Source organism: Rhipicephalus sanguineus, chromosome 1 (assembly GCF_013339695.2).
Source record: "Rhipicephalus sanguineus isolate Rsan-2018 chromosome 1, BIME_Rsan_1.4, whole genome shotgun sequence".
NCBI classification, from domain to species: Eukaryota; Metazoa; Arthropoda; class Arachnida; order Ixodida; family Ixodidae; genus Rhipicephalus; species Rhipicephalus sanguineus.
This window is the reverse complement of record NC_051176.1, coordinates 257,623,537-257,645,192: the sequence shown is the minus strand read 5'-3', so window position 1 is coordinate 257,645,192 and position 21,656 is coordinate 257,623,537. Positions and strand designations below refer to the sequence as shown.

The 21,656-nt window shown below is 46.3% G+C and overlaps 1 protein-coding gene across 1 annotated transcript in view; it reads left to right on the top strand.

Annotated features, from left to right (window-relative positions):
- LOC119382488 (lutropin-choriogonadotropic hormone receptor-like) overlaps positions 1–21,656 on the top strand; it is a 242,594-nt gene that overhangs the window by 178,866 nt on the left and 42,072 nt on the right. Inside the window, exons 9-11 of the mRNA XM_049411513.1 lie at positions 5,959–6,162; positions 12,713–12,906; positions 15,386–15,498. Coding sequence (XP_049267470.1) covers positions 5,959–6,162; positions 12,713–12,906; positions 15,386–15,498 — 511 coding nt within the window. The remainder of the gene's footprint in view (positions 1–5,958; positions 6,163–12,712; positions 12,907–15,385; positions 15,499–21,656) is intronic.

The following is a 21,656-nucleotide window of genomic DNA, read 5'->3' as shown; positions in this document are numbered from 1 at the left end:
TATGTGCCAAAGGTGATTTACAGTCTCAATCAACACAATAACCGCGAACATACACGTTGAAACGCAAGGCAAGTGAACGAGCTGAAGGCAGAACTCCCCTGGAAAACGCTCGACTGCAATCCACTCGTCCACGTGGTCCGCCAGAATGACGCAGCGTTTTCTTCATTTCTTACGAGGCTAGGCGATGGCCTCACGCTGACCGAGTATGACGTCAGATTGATTGAGAAAAGCTTTGTGACACGCGAAGAAGTCGCCGCTAAGTGCCTTGATGGCATACGCTATACTACAGCAATGCACACATAGCCTCGACGCTGCGCACAACGTGCTATGTCATCCCGCATGCGAGAACATAACTGGCTATAAGAACGAGCAGGTACACAGCTGTACCGTGACCAAGGTAGCCAACATTAACGCAACCGACATGGGTAGCCTGCAGGCCTCAATTTACCTTAGCATCGGCAAGCCGTAGATGATCACGGCCAACATCGACGTAAGCGACGGCCTCCTTAATGGAAACATGGGTGCCTTGTGGTACTTCGAGCGTGAGGAACACGGCAACCTCTTGCGACTGTGGCTTGAATTTCCAACGTCCACGGTAGGCATTGTCGTCCCAGCCAGGACGAAGCACATCACTTAGCGTCATTTCGTAACGTCTCGCTCAATGTAAAAAATTACGCCACAGTCACCTTCCCGCCGCGTGCTTCGCATTACATCGATTCCCGCGGTACGTGGGATCTGCCGATTTTTTTTTTCTTTAAAGTTTATATAACTGTGTAACCAAATAACGCGCTCGGGCAAATACAGCACACTTCTTGCGTTAAGCTGGCGCCGTTAACCTTGTTTCATCTCTATCAATTTATTTGGTGATGCGTAAAAAGCAGCGGCCATCGTCATTACTATCGAGCGGTGGAAAACCAGGCTACGCATTAACGTAAAACAAACGCCATTGGAACGCGCAGAAGTCGCTTTTACCCTTTATGGCAAAGGTTACTTAGTTTGCCTTGGCACGAAGGAATGGATGTCGTGCCTTTGAAGAAAACGAATAAAGCTGCAGTACTTCTGCGTATTACGCATAAGTCAGTAAATACCATGAATAATTACGAACATGTTTGGTTGCTAGGAGCGCATAAGAAAATGTTCCATAGTGGAATTATGTATGACAAAACAGGGATGGTTGTCTCGCAAAACGAAAAAGCGCCAAGAAAGAAAGAAGTGTAAGGGGCGTGTTTTTCAATTATTGTTTACTGTTTGATTTATTCTCATGCCTGCCACCGAGTAATCGATTCCTGATAAAGAGGGAGGGGCGTGTTTTTTTTTTTTTTTTTTTTGCGAACCAGTAATAAGAAAGAAGAAATTGGAAAAGGGAAATGATTACAAATAGCACGGTGCATGAGCACGACTAGGAGCTTCGGTGTTAGGGACAAGCGACCGCATTTGCATGTATATGACGCTAACCTAAAGTGTACTACTTGCGAAACTTGATTTCAGGCAAAAGAAAAAGAAACAAAAGAAACATTTCTACTCATAAAGACACCTGACGCCCTTGCTTTAAGCAACGCAAACCACAGAAAAGGCTGTTCTTAAACAAAAACTATGCGCATAAATAATTTCAATATGAACCCCCTCCCTGCCTTCAGGCCTGTCGATTCGTTCAGCCATTACTGAATTAGTCATTTCAATCATGAAATAACTTTTATGAAATTTCGTGCACCTTTTTAAATAACTTATAGACCCTGTGAGCATTGCTTCTTATTTTCTTTCTTTCGAATTGTATGCAACGAGTTTTCAGAAGTTAGATTCGCTCCGCAACATGAGGTTTTTGTAGCCTTCGCACTTTTCCGGCGCTACATTGCAGTAAATGCGGGAGCAAGTATCTACAAGTAAACACTTGCGAAATATCGCACGCGGCTTACGGTTGGCTTTTTTTTTTATTGTTTTTGAATTTGCTGTGTGAACACTTTTCCACAGACAGAAGAAAAAAAAAGTACGCGCGTGATATTCGTACTACGATTAGGAAAACATCATGGGGCGCTGTTTCTCAGTGGGAATACCAGGAAAGAGAATATGGCGTTATTATTTCTTCAAAAGCGTTAGAACAATCGGCGATAGGGGCTTAATGCGAATTGAAACTGGTTTTCGGTATGCACGTTCCCACTGCAGCAACAGCTGGCAGCGACCGTATTAAATGTGACAAAAACATTTTTTTACTTGTTGATTTTTCTTTCCCTTATTTATAGCCCTTTCCCCACCGACTAATGCGGTACAAAGTAATAGCACCGGAAATAAAAAAGCGTCATGCTCTTGTGACGATGCATAAGCAGCCAATGCGTTAGTTGGATATGAAACCCTTTCTCACACAGTTCGCGCAGCTCCGTAAACAAGTTAAAATTCCCAAAATAGTAAATGTTGGGGTTTAACGTCCCAAAACCAAGATATGATTATGAGGGACGCCGTAGTCGAGGGCTTTGGAAATTTCGACCACGTGGGGTTATTTAACGTGCACCTAAATCTAAGTACACGCCTCCATCGAAAATTCGAAAATACGGCCGCCGCAGCCGGGATCCGATCCCGCGACCGTCGGGTCAGCAGTTCAGCACCATAACCACTAGACCACCGTGTCGGGTATCCGAAATAATCTGAAAGCCCGCATATAGCTGCTGCGCATGTTTGCATAAAAGACTACAAAAGCAACAAATAACAATACCGGGCGTGACCAACACATAGAAAAGTCTACTGCGCATGTACAGCAGGCAGGCAGGCAGGCAAAGGCTCCCGATCGCCTCACAGGCTCCCTGGACCGCCCGCAATTGATTCGCAAGATCTGGACTTGCGATACACTTCAAGAATTCTGTCTTGTTGACGTGATGCTTTCTTGTGCAAAGGCGCAAGCGGGGGTACCGCCACATTAAATGAGAAAAAGTTGCTAGCTGATCGCACGCTGAGCACTTTGGCGAAATGTCTGTATACCCGGCCATAGTAGCCGGCGACGGGAACGATCTAGTCTGGAGGAGTCTGAAGGCGATCTCCTGCTTCCGAGTTAGCTCTCTGTGCAGATCTGGAAAGGATTTTCCATAATACATTAAAATATATAGAGTGGCGATCTTAACCACGAATGCTTCGCATGTGTTGACGTATATCTTACAATCATTTATGCTTGCCGCAGCTCCTGTTCTGTTAATGTTTTGCTCTTCTCTCTCTCTCTCTCTTTCGCCAGTACACTCAACCACTGAACGGCTCTTGCTTATCTTCACTGCTGACCAATTAATGCTTCTATTCGCTCCGAATCACAGCGACTTTGGAAGGTGAACATTGTTTGCGAGTCTTGCTGGGTCAATATCTCGGCATCCCATTACGATGTAATCAGCGATTTCCGCACTTATGCTCCAGCAGACGTATACATCCTGTTGCGAATATTTGCTCCGGTATGTTATTGTCTTCAGGCAGCGAGCTCGAGCTTTTCAAATATGAAGGCCTTTGTGTTTTCGTACAGATCCCCCCCCCCCCAAATATTCGTTCTTTTCGTATAGGTCGATTCAATGTCTTCTTTCCCGCCCCCGCCCCTTCCTTTTTTTTATTGCGTCCTTCCCACCCAATTTATTTTCGCTTTTTATTCGCTGTCTTTTTCATTGCCCCAATTTGCCTATGTGCGCTCTAAATGACCTGTACTTGGTTTCCAATTTTCCTGACCGTTTCCTCCGTTCCCTACCCATGCCATTCAGGTGCAGAGATAACTAATATTTATTCTCCAACCAAAGTTACGAAAACACGTAAAAACCCGACGTTTCGGAACCAGCTCGGTTCCTTCCTCAGGAGGGACTGCGGCGGCTTGGCAGCGGCCTCTTTAAGGCACTGTCGCGGCGGTTAACGATCCCACGCATTACCGCGGAGCGTAGCCCATGCGCATACACCGGGGGGAGAGTTCCGAGGGAACGGTTGAAGGAACCGAGCTGGTTCCGAAACGTCGGGTTTTTACGTGTTTTCGTAACTTTGGTTGGAGAATAAATATTAGTTATCTCAGTTTACTTACCCAACCAGACAGACTTCTGTCTAATGTTTACCTTCAGTTCATTCAGGTGCAGTACATTTGCCCTTTAGCCGCCAATTCCTCTTCATCCATGTACGCCCTTTCATACACCCTGCGACGCTTCAACTGTGGTTTTACCGTGAACCCCACATGCCTTTGTGAACCGACCTTTGGTTTATTTCCAACACTAACAGAATCTCTTATTTTAAGCAAAAAAGAGCATTTCCGAACTTTGCACCGTCAAACTTCTCCTCTTCATATTCCTCGCACCACCTCACGTTTACGGCACCTTAAACAAAGTGTTCTATACTTTATTACTGCTGCATCTCCTGCCCTAAGGGGCCCTGTAGCACTTTTTGGACATGGTCAGACTATGTTGCCGATCGGTAGTCGAGGCTCCTGAAAACATGTGAGCCATACATGATAGCGCTGAACGCGGCAGGAAATTTACAAATAAATTTCAGTCAGCCAGCTCTTCTCTCGACATTTGATGCCATAGACTCAATTTGTCTTTGTCAGCTCATATTAGGCACCTTGCTCGCACCCCTGCCCACCACCTCGCTTCGCTTCCACAAGATCGATCGAGTGCCTCCTTCTGTAAGAGAATTTTGACTTACCGAGAGTGCCTTCCAACAGCCTACACGCTCCGGAACGGATTCTAACACCCCCTTGATGATTGGACCGACCAAAACTACGCTTAACAGTGCCGGGGACTCGCAAGAAGGCGGAGCTCTCGTCGCCAGCTTTGAAGCAGATGGCTTTACTCATGCTGCACGAAGAATAGAAAGACCATGTTAAACTTTACACGCATGTCTCGACAACTGCTGGATGATCTGCAGGAGCTGTGATCTTCCCAGCAAGAGCCGAAAACATCCAGTTTCGAACGTCACACAAGACAACATCGACAGCTGCGGAGCTCGCGACACTCCGCAGCGCACTCCGCAGGATTGATCAAGAAGCACAACAAAAATGGAGCAATTTTGTGGTGCTTCTGCAATATCTTCGAACTGCTCTACATCGCGAGCCTCAAGACCAATTGGTGCTGGAAATCAGACAACTGTACCATCAACTAATAGACGAAGGGCATGATGTAACTTTTAAGTGGTTGCCAGGCCTCAGCGGCATCATCGGTAACGAACATCAAGAAGTGACGCAGCAGCAAAGATTAATACGCTTGCGCATGATGTCGCAAAGTCTATGTGGAACACGCGCGGTTTTACTGTATTGCTATACTATATTACTATACTACTATTACTGTATTACTATATTACTATATTACTATATTGAAAGACAAAGAGCGCCATCGAGGAAGATGACGTGTCACGTGATTAGGAGGCTGGCGAGCGCTCCAGAATTTTGTCCCCTGTATGCACATTGGCCACTGTATTTGCAATCCTTTCAGCCTTTTCTTATAGGCTATAACTTAATAACTTAATCTGTCGGTCGGTGCTGCCTTTGTTCAATTGAGCTATCTACCGTTAAAGCCAATTCCAGTGCAGTCATCTGAATATGTGATCCCATTTTTTACCACTTTATTTTTATCCTAAAACGTTTAGTCCTTTGTTGGCACAGATACTTTTCAATTCCTTATGTCACTAGCTTTGTTGTGTCAATGGTCGAGAAAAGCAAAGGCAAAGTACGACGCTCGGGCAGGTGAAAATGCCACTTGAACCTTCGCGGAAGCATGCTTAACCCAGCAACGAGCAAAAAATAAAAACGAAAAAGAATTTTTTATAGAAGTGTGTGCATTTTTTCAATTTATTTGCAGGTGCCCATTACTACTTGAATAACCTAAAGCACCACTTTTCAGTTTCTCTGAACTAGAAAGCTTCCCCAAGAGCCAGAAAAAGAAAAAAAAAAAGGGGGGGGGATCTTTCTAATCATCTCGCTTTGTTATTTCCAGCTTTATCTTTTTCATTTTTTTTTCCGCACAGGGACCTTTCCGAGACGAGCCTTACAAAACTACCCACCCGTGGACTGGAGTCCCTGGAAGTGCTCGAGCTACGCGACGCTCCAGCGCTGCGTGAATTCCCTTCTGTCTACCACTTCCGGTTTATAAGGGTGGCCCACCTCACTTACCCGTACCACTGCTGCGCCTTCCAGTTTCCGGAAACCCACGACCCGGAGGAGCACAGCAGGTGGGCACTGCTCTCTCCTGCACGAAAGACCGATTCTGGTGATTTGACCGAGCTATAGCCGACCGGAAATCTTCGTACCAATTTTCGATTTCGCTACACCGAGAAGCGCGTTTTGCCGCGGTTAGAGAGCATCAGTTTCGTTCATTCAACGTACACTCCGCGTGGCTCCTTTCAAAGAAGAATTGTACTATTTGTGCCACCAAGTTTTCTTTGTTCATCATTTAGCTGCTTAACTGCTGAAGTCATTTAATGACATTTTTCTCTCTGGAACTGATACGTGATGTTAGCCTCCCTCCTGCAATAGCACTGCCAGCGAAGCTGCATTATGGAAGAATAAATTTAAGGCTAAAATGTAATCTATACATTCTGTCTATAGCTTTTGCTTTTATCTTTTTCTTGCATATCCAGATTAAAAAGGAAACTGGTCGCTAGCATAGATTAAAATTTATCACCTACTTATATTATTATTTATCTTCATAAGTAATAAGATTCCATTTGCATAAGAAATGCAGGGGTCATTTTAGCTGCACGTGCTGGATGTCAGCACGTTAAGTACGTACAGCCGCAACAATATATGCATCGGCAATATATGAACGAGTCGCGGTGCCACTTTGTATCGCGTAGCGTGCGTCGCGCTTAACACCAGGTTTCGTCGAGAGGCGAAAATCGGGTGATTCGGCCTCGTCAGTGCGTGTTGAAAGGACATGTTTTGCCTGTGGGGCAACGAGATTATTCAAGGCATGCAGGACGTACTCATTTTTTTCTATGCGGCGAAAAAGAAGACTTTAAACACTTTTTGCGATCGTGCCGAAGTTAACGTGACCAAAGAAACTCGCTTTCTTGATAACCTGCTGAAGGAAGATTTTCAAACATGCGTGTTTTTAGCAGTGTGCTTCCATAAGGGATCGTTTTACACAACCATTACTCTTGGCGCAGTCGAACATGTCTGAGATAGATTGATTTATTTTCGCGAGGAATAAATAATTCATACAAACGTTATTTCCATGAAGAAAATATTTGAAACGTGTCCATGCCCAGCTAAAACAGAGATTTGTATTGACAGCCTTAGGGCATTTCTCTATAGATAGAACTGAATTAACTTGATTTAATGGGTACATTTTGTTAACTTTATGTGTATCGTGCCCTTGATGCAGGTGCCACCTGTTAAAAGGACATTCGTATGTTTTTAGGCATAGTGGCGTTCTTAGTGAACTTTCACACGAACTTTACCGCGTGCGCATATTGGCTGCTTCCCTTGCTTTTGTTTGGTTTCGTTTGGTTTGTTCGTGTTTTTGTAGACTCGGTGTGTTCTTCCTTCGTGCAATGTGTGTATGTATTTATGAGAAAATAGGAAGTTGAAGCTTTTAACCGTACAGGACAGCCGACTTTCTTACAGCCTACCGTTCCATCCCTATGCAGCTATTATCAGCAAAAAGAAAAGAAAGAAAGCGGATTTGCTGGATGGGAAGCAAATACCATAATGACTCTGCCAGTTAAGTTCAGACGGAGCACTTGTGAGCCTAAATAGACGGGATAAAACCTCGTCTCTACATCTAAGCTCCACCATCATGTCGACTGGTCAGTTCGACGTGCTCAAGAGGCATTGAAACCATGCGCCACGATACGGCCGGCGCGATACCTGCTGCGTCACCTCCTCAGGCTTTCCGATATCGAACCGGCGTCGTCAGCGATAAACGTGCCGCAAGATCCGTTCGCCGGATTTAACTGCATGCTCCGTCCGACGCGCGAAGCAGTAAGCACGCCGCGCCAGTGTTGCTTGCTCCTCGGTTGCCATTGAACGGGCATGCAACAGACCACAAAGCACAGCTGGCGCGAGCGGAGGATTCATCGAAACTGAGCAGTGGTGGCACGTGAGAAAAATACCTGTCACGTTGGTTTTTCTCAGCACAGCGCGCACCGCACTTTGCATAGCAACTCGATTCTACTTCAGAGAGATCAAAATACGCCACTTGTTATGCGGCTGACGTTCGGCCGATGTGTTGAAGCGGCAACGTATTTCGGGACTGCAGGCACAATGCCTACTTTCTGTTCAGAAGTGGAGCCCCTGGTAGGGCGTCCCAGAAAGATGATGGCCTATTGTTGTGCTCTTCTTTTCATGCTGCACAGAACAAAAGACAAACGATAAACTACTGCAGTTGGACGTGGCTGCGGTTCTAAGTAAAAAATACAGAAAGTTTGGGTTCAGTCCTAGATAATGCGCTGCGATGACTGAGACCTGCAAATGTCAAAAGTTGTCTGTGACGGGGCTGATCACTGATGATTTATGTTTGAACGGTTCTGCGTCTTTTACTCATCTGGCTATACGACTCCAGCAACTCCTTCGCGCTATATTCTCGGCTCAAGTTCAAGTTTCTCTTCCCGTTATGGGCGCCCGAAGCGGCCATCATTGTCAATGCCTCAAAACGCCATTGAATGAGACTTTATATGAGGAGTGGGCAAGGTCAAGTACATACTGAAATGATTCGATGACGTCCTTGAAATGTGCCGGAATCCGGCGCAAGATGACCATCGCAGGAAGCTCATTACTATCTTTTGTCGTTTCTCTGATAAATAACTCTTATAAAGAAGATGCGCCATTTAATCACCATTAGGTGGCTACATAGCTTTCTTTGATTGTCTGGCGTGGGATGCGTTGATTTGTCCGGCGTGGGATGCAATAACTCGGATGGGCGAGAGAGAGAGAGGAGAGAGAGAAATAAAGAGACGGAAAGAAATAGAAAGAGAGGAATAGAGGGAAACAAACAGGAACAAAGTAATAGAGAGAGAAAGAAAGATATTAAGAAAGAGGAAGCAAGAAATAAAGAGATAAAGAAGGAAAAAGAACGAGGAGAGGAACGTGACGTAAGATCAGGTAACAATAGTCACGTGACATGTTCTCCCAAAATCGCGTAACACTGGTCACGTGACATGTTCCCACCAAAATCGCGTAACACTGGCCACTTGACATGTTCCCTCCAAGATCCCGTAACACTAGTCACATGACACGTTCCTGCCAAGATTACGTAACACTAGTCACGTGGCGTAAACCCGCGTACTGCTAGTAACGTGACATGTTCCCGCCAAAAATCACGTAACACTTGTCACGTGACATGTTGCCGCTAAGGAAATCACGTAACATTTGTCACGCGACATGTTCCCGCGAATCCCATGTCGTTTAAGCGGAGCAGGGACACGGGCTTGGAAGGGAAGCTTCTTCCTCGAGAGTCAGAACACTATCTCCGCTGTTGGGTCCAGCTTTGCACCACCAGTTCATGCCGCTGTTGGGTCCAGCTTTGCACCACCAGTTCATGCTGCGCCAATTTTTTTGGAGACACGGCCACGCGTGCAATAGGTTCGAATTACGTGTAACGGAGCCGTTAGGTGGCAGAGCCTAATCATGACGCTAAAAAAAACCCGCATTTCCCCGAAGGGGAGTATGAGGAAGTGCGAAGCACGGGGTGATGCTATGAGGGGGGGGGGGGGGGGGGCGACTAAACTGCAGAGCCGAGCGAAGGAGACGGCAGCGAGAGAGCACGCGCCAGCCGACCCGCGGAGGTCTGGCCGTTTTTAAGTGCAAAGCACTTTTACTGATGATGATGATCTGTCTTCCGAACTCGTTCCAAAGAACCCGCAACGCGTTCAACTTGTTGGCGGCGTTGCGCACGCCCGAGATGGGGCTCAGGTTGTTGTCGAACCACAGTCGATCGCACACCGCGCAGCTATATCCGAATCTGTGGTCCAGGAAGTCTCGCTTGAAGCGCGCGTCCGGCCGATCGAATTCGAGGGCCCGCGCTCGCTCACGCATCGCGCGTCCCCGCGCCAGATCGGCTTCGGGGTGCTCGGCTCGCTTCGCACGCTTTCGTTCGGCGTCTCGCCGCCGGCCTTCATCACCACAGGCAATACGCGGGGCGCGCGCAGCCACCGAGTGGAGGGCGGAGCGCGCGCAGTCACGTGGGGCGTGACGTCGCTGCGCCGTTGCTACAGACACTCCTCTCCGCTCCTCGCGCCGTTGCTATGGGACGGCGGATTCAGGGTCGCTTATAAAGTGCATTCGCACGTAATAGCTTATTTGCTCTGTCACGAGGTGGAATACGTTTGTGCAAGATAGAATGATCAAGCGATAACCAGCAAATGCTTCGTGCGCTGACTTATCCCTGCTTACATGATTGGTCAGCGAAGCTCTTCCACACCATGGCAAATGGCTTAATGAATTGAGCTTCTTGGTGACGTTGACGCCCGAGCTCGGCTTCTTGGACGATAACTGCTGGGTCTTGCCTAGCCTGACGCCTGCGCTTGGCAACCTCCCTGGAATTTATCCAACATGATGCTCGTTCGCCGTGCTTCTGCTGCCGTTACGACTAATTTGTGCTACACATGTTGTGAAAAGAGTGATGTTTGCGTATGCGCTTGGTATTAAGGACAACTTATATAAAGATACACTCACCTTGCCTTTCATTGCACGTCCCACATTCCCCCCATACACGTAGTCTTCTCTTTTGTGTACATCTTGGAACACAAGAGCATTCTAATTTTTCTTAATCGGGACTTATCTTTACCACTGTTTTCATAAATCTCCTTTCCAACCACTCCCTTGGCCATGGCTTTGACGACGACGGCAGGGGGATTGGGGGCTTGGCGCCAAAACCGCGATATGATTATGAGGCACACCGTGGAGGACGGTTTCGGAAATTTTGACAATCTGGTGTTCTTTAACGTGCACTGACATCGCACTGTACACGGGCCTCTAGCATTTCGCCTCCATCAAAATGCGACTGCCGCGGCTGGTATCGAATCTGCGACTTTCGGGTCAGCAGCCGAGCACCGTAAGTACGGTGTCGCTGAGGTGGACGACAATGATAGATGCTACATGACTTTTCTTCCTATAAACTTATTTTTTATTAATGTACTATGCATTTACTTTTGAATTTGGTAACCTGAAATAGTTCGGTGCAGTGGATAGGGCGTGATTTCCCCAATCTTTTTATAGTTTTAATTTATTACGATCAGACATCGATAACATTCATCTGCCTAATCATTCACTTTACTCCTTTGGGCGGCAGCTCATGCCGACAACAAGAGCATCGTGCAGTGCTTAACCTCACAATTCCGATTCTTACACATACCAAAGCTACAAAATTTAGAAGTTGTCTGGAGGCATGCACGTTGACCGTACATTAACGAAAGAGCAAGATGGCAATTGCAAGGCTTAACGTAATTTTACTTCATCGATCTCGTGCAGTCCGAGTTTACTCCCAATCGATTACTTCCCTATACACTGAACTAGTCGGATCTCGTCGTTCGATTAGTTGAGTAAATCAACTAATCACAGTTAGCGTCAAGTTCTGAAAGTGCAAAGAATCCAACAAAAGTGAAGCTAAACGTGATTTGATTTAGTTTTTTTTTTCATTTGATCACAGTCACTGGACATTCAATCGATGCTTACGCTGTCTATTGCTTCTTTTTTACATTAAAGCAAAGCACCCCGAATGAAGCGAGCCAGCATTCAGACAGCCGCTTCAGCTTTCATGGGTTCATGAGCGATGTCATCTTAGCAGCAACGTTTCCACGAGGACACTTCAGCATTCACCGTCTTCAAATGCATTATAGCTCATTTTAGTGCGTTTCCGCTGTTTTTTTTTTTTCTCGTTTAGGTCACCGTCATTCAAGAAAAAGGAGATATGTAGTCATGAAATTATCACAAATGCCTCAGAGATAACGTCTGTGCAAACCTCGGAATGAACATCGGAGGGGAAACAGCGCACAGCGCTGACTTACAACACTTTATTGGTAGAACGAGAAGGATGAATATTCATCCTTCCCTCCGATGTCTAACCAACACGCCCAAGCTTCGATACTAACTCGGAATGAACTTCTGGGTCAAAGCAGCGTTATGTGAACACTGCACAGCGTTTCTGAAGCAACAGAATAAGAACGGAGAGTCCCTATTTTTATACGGGAAATAACCGAGATTTTTTTACTCGCTGCCTGCACAGATTATCCTTAACATGCCCCGTGGCGCCCGCCGTGCGCTGCGGGGCATGTCAGAAGTCTCGTTTATCATCTCATCGATGCACTTAACTTCTCGCTGATCCTCTGAATTTTTTTTTCTCTGCAAAGCCTCCTACTGCTGGCCTCGTGATTGAATAAACGACCAATCGATCATATTGGCACGGCGTGCCCCGCTGGGATTGCAAGATTACCGGATGGAAAACAGCCTCATTCTCCCTCTCCTATTTGGACAAAATTTGGAGGAACAATGGGGTCTACTGAAAACGTCAATGTAATTTAAGGTGTGGTTCTCACAGTGCGGCTTGTTACGTCGTTATACAGTCTGGCCCCCGATTGTATAACTTAATGCATTACCAAGTGTGCCTTCGACTGTTAGAGAGGGTGTAACATGCTGCGCATGTCTTCGTCAGTTTTCACCCTGTCCTTGTCTTGTATTGTGAGCTAGATGCTGAAACGCTGCCTTTTTTTTTTTTTTTCGTGAACTGCGCCATAGGTCTCATAGCTGAGCGGCGGTTGACTCACGCTTGCTTTCGGTGTTCAGGTTCCAGAAGCACTGCAACTCAGACGATGAGGCAATGAGCCAGCGTCAGAACCGGCCACCCATGGTGGGCGAGGAGCACGACTTCCAGCTACTCGAGCGCTTCTTTGTGGTCCAACTGAACAACAAGCAGACCACGACGCCGCCAACCAGGAGATTCGTTCGCCATGTGTTCAGCGAATTTGGCACCATACACGGTGAGTACAGCGGCCTAGTGGCCTCTTTCAATGTATAATTGAACCAAGAACAGGGCCAAGAACGGGGTGAGAGTTATCACGTTCCGTTTAAATTCCCACGATGCGAGGCTGCAAGGAGTTTATTTTCATGATTTCAGCAAGTAGGCGACAGTAAAATAAAATCAGGAAAAATTATTACATGTGTCTGCATTTAAGGCTACACACGGAACCGTCCTCTAGAGAAAGCGGCATTTGTGATTAGCACCTTAGTTACTAATTTTATTTTATTGCTATAGCAATTATATGGACCCTCTCGGCAGATTTTTGCCATCGCCGTCGCCGTCATGTGCGGGACATGTATATGTATATATGTATATAAAAAGGCACAAAGAAAAATAAGGCAGAAGAAAAAATTCCGAAGCATCCGAGTGGGGATTCGAACCAGCGACCCCTCGTTCCCCAGCGCACTGCGTTAGACAACCCAACCGCGTGCCATGCATGCGCCAGCGGAATAACGGCGAGCTAGTTATGTACACCACTGGTGGTACGCAGATCTCGGAGGAGCTTGAGCGTGTTTTCTATCACGCAACGCTCCTACATTTCCTTTCAATTTGAAAACTGCCCTTGAGCCGCGAACGACGAAGTGGCCCCTTCCTGTACCCACTCGTGATGTGGAACGAAACAAATAAACAAAAAAAAGAGCACCGGGCACACCTTGCGTCAAACGCCCGCGTGTGGCAGGAGACGCAAAGGGGTCACTCCACACGCCGAAGTTTAAAAGAAAAAGAAATATCTAAGAGCGTTTGATTCTCCATTGTCGACACTTGCAGCGCGTTGCTCAAGCACAAAGACGTAACAACTGCGTCAGTTGTTAGTTCACGCTTGCCCTGTGTACACCTGCGCATTCTCTTCGGGCGTCGAGCTGCTTGTCGTTCTTCGTGTGACATTCCCAGTTTCTTGCTGTCGCATTCATTGCTTCGCCCTTGCGGAGAAACTGTGACTTTTTTTAACACCGGAGCTGTTTAAGCTCGAGATTCGTTACGAGGCGTTAACAAAAACTTTCATCATCATAAACGGCCTCTACCTTAAATGGCATCTCACGTCGCGTAGTACCTTGCACATCTGCACCTAGCGCGTGCAACGCGATAACTCGGCCGGCGTGCGCTCTCTTCGTTCTCTTCTGCATATTCTAATTCGCTCCCCTAATACGTGCGTCCGGCACTCGCTCTCCCGCTGCGCCGATTTGTCCGGCGTAGGGTGCAATAACTAGGATGGGCGAGAGAACAAATACACACAGAGAGAGAGAGAGAGAAATAGAGGGAAAGAAAGGGATGAAAGAGAAAAAATATATGCAAGACAGAGAAAGAACGACAGACAGAGAAAGAGGTAGAAGGAAACATACACAGAAAAGAGACAGAAAAAAACAGAAAGCTAGACAGAAAGAGAAACAAAGAGAGAGAGAAAAAAAAGATAGAAAGAGAGAGAAATAAACAGGCGGAGAGAGAAAGAAAGAAATAGAAAGAAACAGAGACAAGAAGGAGATAGACAAACACACAGAAAGGGAGAAAGAGAAAGAAAGAGAGGAAGAAACAAGGAAGGCCGTCCAGCTCCGCTGTTCCTTCACGCTTGGCACCACAAGTGCGAATCTACCTTAATTTTTTTTTTGTCGCGCTGACAATACAGACTTAATCAGTTACTGCTTCTTTATTTCCTGATCATTTTCGTTAGTCACTTAGTAGGTGTCGTTTAAGTGCAGGCACCAAATGTTTTTGCGCGAGCCATCTTTTTGTATAGAGTATACATTGAACAGCGAGCTTTGATCATGTGTACGCAATGAGACATTTAAGTATTGATATGAAAGAAACGCAGATAACAGTTTCCGCTATAGGGAAGATCGGCATAAACGCTATCTGTAATGTGAGCTCGAGATATCGGTGAATGGAAGGAAAATACATTCCGCTATACTTGCTTCGTCGAAGCACTTTTGTGGAAACAGAAAGCGGTTCTTTTCAGTGCATGGGGAAAAGCTTGGACGGAAGAGGTGCCGAAACTAGAATAAATACAGTGAACCGACTGCCGCAATAATAAAAAGTAAAGTAGACATACGAATCAGTAGCAGCGTCGGCACGTCTCGCCATTTTGCGAAGCGAGCGAAATCGCCGATCGGGCACTTTGAGACACACTTCATCCTCATTAAAAATCGCTACTGTGCTTTTCGTAATCATCCCTCAGAAAGTTTTAATGGTTCCAGAATCTTTAGTTTTGCTCACCTAAATACTTTTTCATAGTTGCGCCCCAGTCAAGTCCATTGGGAATTGTTTTTCCTTGCCAAGATAGCCCCAGCTAACACGCGTCTATTCTTTTACTTGAATTTTGTTTTTTGTTGCACATGATATTTCACTTCCGAACCTTCGTTTGACGTTTGTTACGCTCTTCCAAAATGCGTGTTTCCGCCACAGTCACGGCAATCGCGTCATCTCAAGCGTTCTGTCTTTTCCAGAGGCTCCAAAACCTGGAGCCCAGAACACTACGTCCAGCCCATGGAACATCTTCCACTCTCGAGGCATGGAGGGAACCTTCCACCCTGAAGTGCCACTGCAAGGAGAGCAATGGGTATTGCTTCCGGATTCAATCTATCGCGCACGACGCGCATGCTTTTTTGTTATTGTCGTTTTGTTTTGTTTTTTCTAATGCGCGCAGTAAGTCGCCAGAAAGAGAACAACAATAGCAAAAAAAGCCAGTAGAGAAGAACAATGTTAACGCCGATTTGCGCTCATAATCAGTTAAAGGCACAATCGAGAGCAAAAGTCTTTCAGCTTTAATAATGAAGTACTCTTATATGGTGCTAAAAAAGGCCACTCTTATACTTTAAGAAAAGGCTAATCTCCATATTCTGAAACCAAACTTACACTTGCGATTCAAGTCCCCCTCGACCTTAAGTCGACTCTTAACGCATTACCAGAGGAAACTTTGTACTTATCCCAGCCGTCGTAAGTACGACATAAGGAGCTCAGAAATAAAAAAGAAAATCCACGTACAATCTCTCCTGGGAGATGCATAAGTGATGCGTAAGCGTGGTGTCTAATTGCATGTTGCAGTCTTACGTTGTTTCCGGGCTGCATCGGCATAGCATTTTTCATGTCATTTAAGTTTCTAGCATTCGTCAGCGTCTGGAACGGCCCCGTGGAAGGCGCACCACGCCACCACCGAAACGCGTGCTTGGCATCAAGGTTTCGCAACGTCAGAATTTCTCTTGTGTAATGCATGTTAGTTTAGCATCTTGTCCTTAGAGAGGGATTTTATTGCACTACCACGAAATTCGATGAAGCCTTCCTAGAAAGTGTTCCCCTTTCGCATTTGTTTTGCCCCGCCGGTACCACGCATTCATGTGGCACAGATACATTCACGCCCTGCAAGCGTGGCTGTTCAGCCCAGCGGTTCAGACACTTGCTTCCGGAGTGCGGTGGCCGGGGTTCGAAAGCCGGCACCTTCAAGAAACATTATTGTGTTCTATACATTTATTAATGCCGCGTCGCAATGTGTTTTTAAAAAAAAAGAAATAGCAATTCATAATCTAAACTAATTTTAGTGTTTCTCTTTCTAGTGTGTCCCATTTAAAATCACAAATCAACGAGACGTACAGTAAAATAAGCAAAATGGAATATTTTCTTGCTACCTTCATAATTGTTTTTTTGTAGCGGCAGACATCTTAAGATTGTTAGAGACATCAATTACAGCACCAATTAATGATACTTAATTAATTTGTTAATCAGTAGACACAGGCCGTCGGATCAAAAGGGAGAATTGACGTTCTTCCTGTAAAGAGCCCACCGCAGCTTTGTGATTCAGAAAAAACGGCCTCTGGTAATTATCCTCGTGAGACCTCGCTATGGTAAATTGTCCAATATATTGGACACTAAGTAATGAGGCAGCACTCCTATGCTAGCGCACTGATCCTCATAAAACCCCCCTGTCCAACTTATTGGACACTTGCTGGCGCCATTTATGCAGCATTGATGAACATAGCCTTTTTTTTTCGTCAGTTTGCCCTACGGCATCAATACACTTTACACAAAATTGTGCAGCTATGTTTCATCGATAAAGTTTAAGAGGGACCTATGATGCGGGCCGTATATCTATCGCTGCAAGTCAGGCTGCTTGGTGTGCTGAAGTCCTGCACGCCGTAGGTGGCGTCGACAAGCCGCTTGTAGCCCAGGGCATGTGCACAAAAGGTGGTTCAGGTTCCCGCACCGGCGCAGGACAAAATGGGCTGCTCGAAGTTGTTTCGGTGTTCCCTCACTTCGCGCGGATTGATGGCGTCACAGCCGCACTCACGCGAACTCTTCGGAGCGATACCTCCTCTTGACGAGTAAGTCCACTCGGGAGGTCATGACCACGCGGAGGTATGAGAGCTCGCGTGGTGCGCCGAAAATTTTCTTTCTGAATGTCCACAGTGTCAGAAGGGGGCAGCTGGAGCAGAGCTAAGGGGTACACTACCGTTGCAGTATGGCAAGCGGCATCTGCCGCGGCATGAGCCGGAACTGGATCGGTGAATCCAACAAACTCGAACTGACCGCGGATAAGTTGCAAGCACAACGGCGAAATCGTACCGCAACACCAACAAAATGGTCAACGCGACCATTCAAGTTCCCGCCAAAACAGTTGCAAAATGGCGGCAATCGGCAGCGCGGCGTTTTATGGCACGTGCCGGATAAAATAAATGCTGTTTTTCTTATTTCTAGCTAGTTCCAGGGCATATCTGCGATTTCATAATAAAGTTGCAACAGCGAACGCTCAGAATAGGTAATTTCAACGGTTCACGCGCTTGCTTTTAGGTGGGCTTCCTTTTTTTTTTTTTTTTTGGGGCCCATCGACTAACATCAGACGGGTGTTTCAAATACCGCATCCATCTTCACCAACAACCGCGGAACTAGCACCCATTTACGTTGCTCTGAAGTATGTTGAAGAAGAATTAGGAGTATCGAAGGTTGTCGTATATAGGCTCCCGTGCTGCCCTTAGCAGACTGTTGAGAAAAGATTCTGATTGCCCAATTACACGCAGTATCGTAAGATCTGCCACAAAAATAATTTCTCGCGGGGTGTCTCTTATTTGCCAGTAGATACCTTTGCACGTGGGTATTTCTGGGAATGAAGAGGCTGATCACCTCGCTTGAAATTTTGCCCACGACGAGTGTAACTGCCGAGAAATTTCATGCATGTTTCACAACGCTCGCCTGCTGATCCGCCGACACCTCCTAAAGCAGCACCCCGACCAGCGTGTCGCAAGCGGATCGTTCCCTCCCCGTGTTCGTGATCATGAATTCCCTTGCCGTGACGGAGCTCTCTTATATAAGCAAAGACATCGCTCTGTATTAGTACGCGAGCAATTATATCGTCAAGGGCATGCAGACAGTCTGCTATGTACGTCTTGTGGCTCCTGTGAGACACTCGAACACCTAATTTTAGAGTGTCCCGCATTCGTTATGCAGCCGGCACTGATCATCAAAAAATACGGCGCATTTCACGCCTTGTGGGAATCGGTTTCATGCGAAACAGACAGCGAGTAGTTGTATGTTGCGGGTTTTTTTTTTTTTTTGCTTTGAGCCAAGCGTTACGAGGTGGATCGACGCGTTTTTGTAAGTGTAGCAGTTGTGTGCACATCGTGGGCTTGCCAGGCACGTCGACAACACTGGCGTTTAAAGGGTAACTTAAGGTCTGCCGTAACGTCAGCACTCACGTTAGAGCACATACGTCAGTATTATCGAAACCAAGTGCACTTTACGGTGCGATGATGTGAATATCATACGTAACTTTCGTTAGCATATACCTCCGGGGTCACGCAACGTTTGAACATAGCTTGCTGAATCATATGAATACAAATGTAATTAGACTGCTATAACAGCGGAGCCAACACTGGAACCACAATTGACGTTAACAGACATTACGTTCGTATCGTAGGAGCACATATGTAGCGTTTACTGCTTTGCTGCAACCACAATTGACATTGCACTGACATTGCGCATGCACAGGGTCTCTTTCCAAAGCAGTTTCAAAACCTGGCGTGGCTCGCGGTAGAATACCCGAGTGCCACGCCGAATGCTTGGGTTCGATTCCTGCTGGGATTCTGACTTTTATTCTTTGCATTCATCGGGTCAGCGCTCCTGATGTCGGTTTTTCTTAACGCCTGCGCATTTAAATTACCGATGTCTGTTCTCGTCTCTCCTGGGTAGGTACGAAATGGTAATCACCTGTGGTGCATACCCGCATTCTGCGGCCCGTGATATACGGGTATGTGCCAAACGTGTCTGGAGGAAAGGGTTTGACAACGTATGCGACAGGATTGTCACGTTGTTCCTGTAATGACCAGACAGTCATATCCGTCAAACCCTCTTACCCTCCCATGCTAATTTTGGCCTACTCAATCGACAGTCAGAGGCAATCGACAGTCAGAGACCCTGTGAATGGGCAGCTACCTCAAGAGACAATTCGATGCCATTTTCGCTGTTTATGGAATTCGCCACATCAGCCCTGTGTCACAAGAGGACTTAGTCGCGCCGAGTCTTATTGTGTGAATTATGAAAGCAGCGAGCAAATATTCCACTGCCCTTAAGTTTGAAAATTTTCCGACACATATCTTGAAACACCCTGTACTGACACAACCATGCGCCGTTTCCTGTTACATTCACGGCATGCTTCCATATTCTTATGCGAAATAAGCACGTCATCCTACAATTACGCTTAAGCTTCGACCGGAAACAACAACCGAACGATAGGGTGGTGATCTTAAGAGCGACCCAAGCTCAGCATTTATTCGTCTTTCGCGAATTAATCCCGTGTGAAAGTTCGATCAGCAATTAGTATCAAGCAGCATGTATATTTTCAATCTCACGTCGTTAGAGTGCTTCTACGCTCTGTCTTGTGGTCATTTCCATTTCTGTTCCGAGATACATAAGCCATAGTTTGTGAATGTGATGATTCTAACAAGAGGTTCGTTATTTTCCGACTCGCTTTGTCTGTATGAAGTTTTCCTCTTCTTTTTTTGTACGCGTACTGTTTTAGTGTGGGATACGCTGTTCACGTATACATTAATCAAACCCAACTAACATCAAGCAAGGGATTCAGCTGTGTCGCCACTTTTGTAAAGTGTTTATTTTTAGTAAATACCAGTCATGAATGAACGTTACTGAGGCTACCTTAACGAATGCCGGCCTCAAAATTCTTTATGGCACTGATTGTGGCGATGGTAATGGGAAGTTGGTTTCATTCGTTGCCATAGCCTTCGAGATGAACGTATCGTTCTGCTCATAGAGTTTCATACAATACCCTAGAGAGGAAACTGGCGCTGCGATCATTCAACCACCATGGGAATGATGGGAAGTACAGGCTTCGGATTGGATAGGTTAGCTAGCGAACTGTCTACGGATCTTTTTCTACAGTTTCAGTTTCGTTCTTCGCAAGGCGTGGGTAGTGGGGTGCGTTTCAAAGCATTCAAGCAGCGCCTTTGTTGTTCAAAGAGGCTGAAGACCGCTAGATCTCTTGGTTTGCTGCGACGCTGCAGCTTTACAGGTTGTATTTGACAGTTTTAGCAAAGCGTCGTGCACTCACCGCTGCGCACAGATGTAGCGTCCCATGTCAGTGCAGCAAACTGCATCGAGTTCCCGTTTGTTTCATAAGCGCGTCTTACCAAAACTCGTTCAAATCAGCTGCAAAACGACGGCGAAGCTAAGTAGACGCACCGTCGCGCTCCTCTGACTCGAATTTACAACAAAACGAGAGATGCGTTGGAGGCAGACCACTTGAACAGACGCACCTGGCATCGCAGCAGACGATACGTTAAGTCTGGGTTGGGAGAGCGAAGGCTTGGCAGGAAGGACAGGACGACACAGAAGAACAGACGCTCAACTTGCAACTGAGCTTATTTTGAAAGACATCTCACCACGAAAACGTATGCGCAGGCGCGTCACAGCGGATTGTCGCACACCCGATAACAAATTCCTGGGAAAAATCGCGTTTACAAACTACGATAACGCAGAAGGGTTGCGTTTGATCAGCTTTTACACTTATCCGCTTTGAAGGAACTCAATTTCTTTCATTTTCAGATGCACCGAAGGTGCACTGATGCACATGTCTACGGCAGCATTTATCTGGTCAGCCTCTACGATCTCCCTTTCTCGCCTGCCTTTTACTCTGCTCATGACGTCAGTCTCCTCGAAAAGTGCTCTGCATCCGCAATTCCTGCAATGCGCAGGAAGGTGCGCCCCATCATTCTGAGCTTTCACCGTGTTTGCATGTTCCCTTATTCTGTCGTTAAGACAGCGGCCCGTTTGGCCTATGTAAGATTTTCCACAACTGAGTGGTATCTTATATACGACTTCCACAGCACAGGGAACAAATGGCTCCCTATGCTTCTTACCGCAGACTGTTATCTCTGTTTTTTCACCGGCAAGATTGCATAAACGGGAAAGCTTAAAGGGTGCCGTGAAGATGAGGTGTACCCCATGCTTTGATCCTATCCTCTTAAGGTTATGTGAAACCTTGTGTATGTAGGGCATGACAACAAACTTGTTGGGCCTCTGTCGTGTGTAACGCTGGGTGCATCTGACAATGAAAGAAATTGAGTTCCTTCAAAGCGGATAAGTGTAAAAGCTGATCAAACGCAACCCTTCTGCGTTGTCGTAGTTTGTAAACGCGATTTTTCCCAGGAATTTGTTATCGGGTGTGCGACAATCCGCTGTGACGCGCCTGCGCATACGTTTTTGTGGTGAGATGTC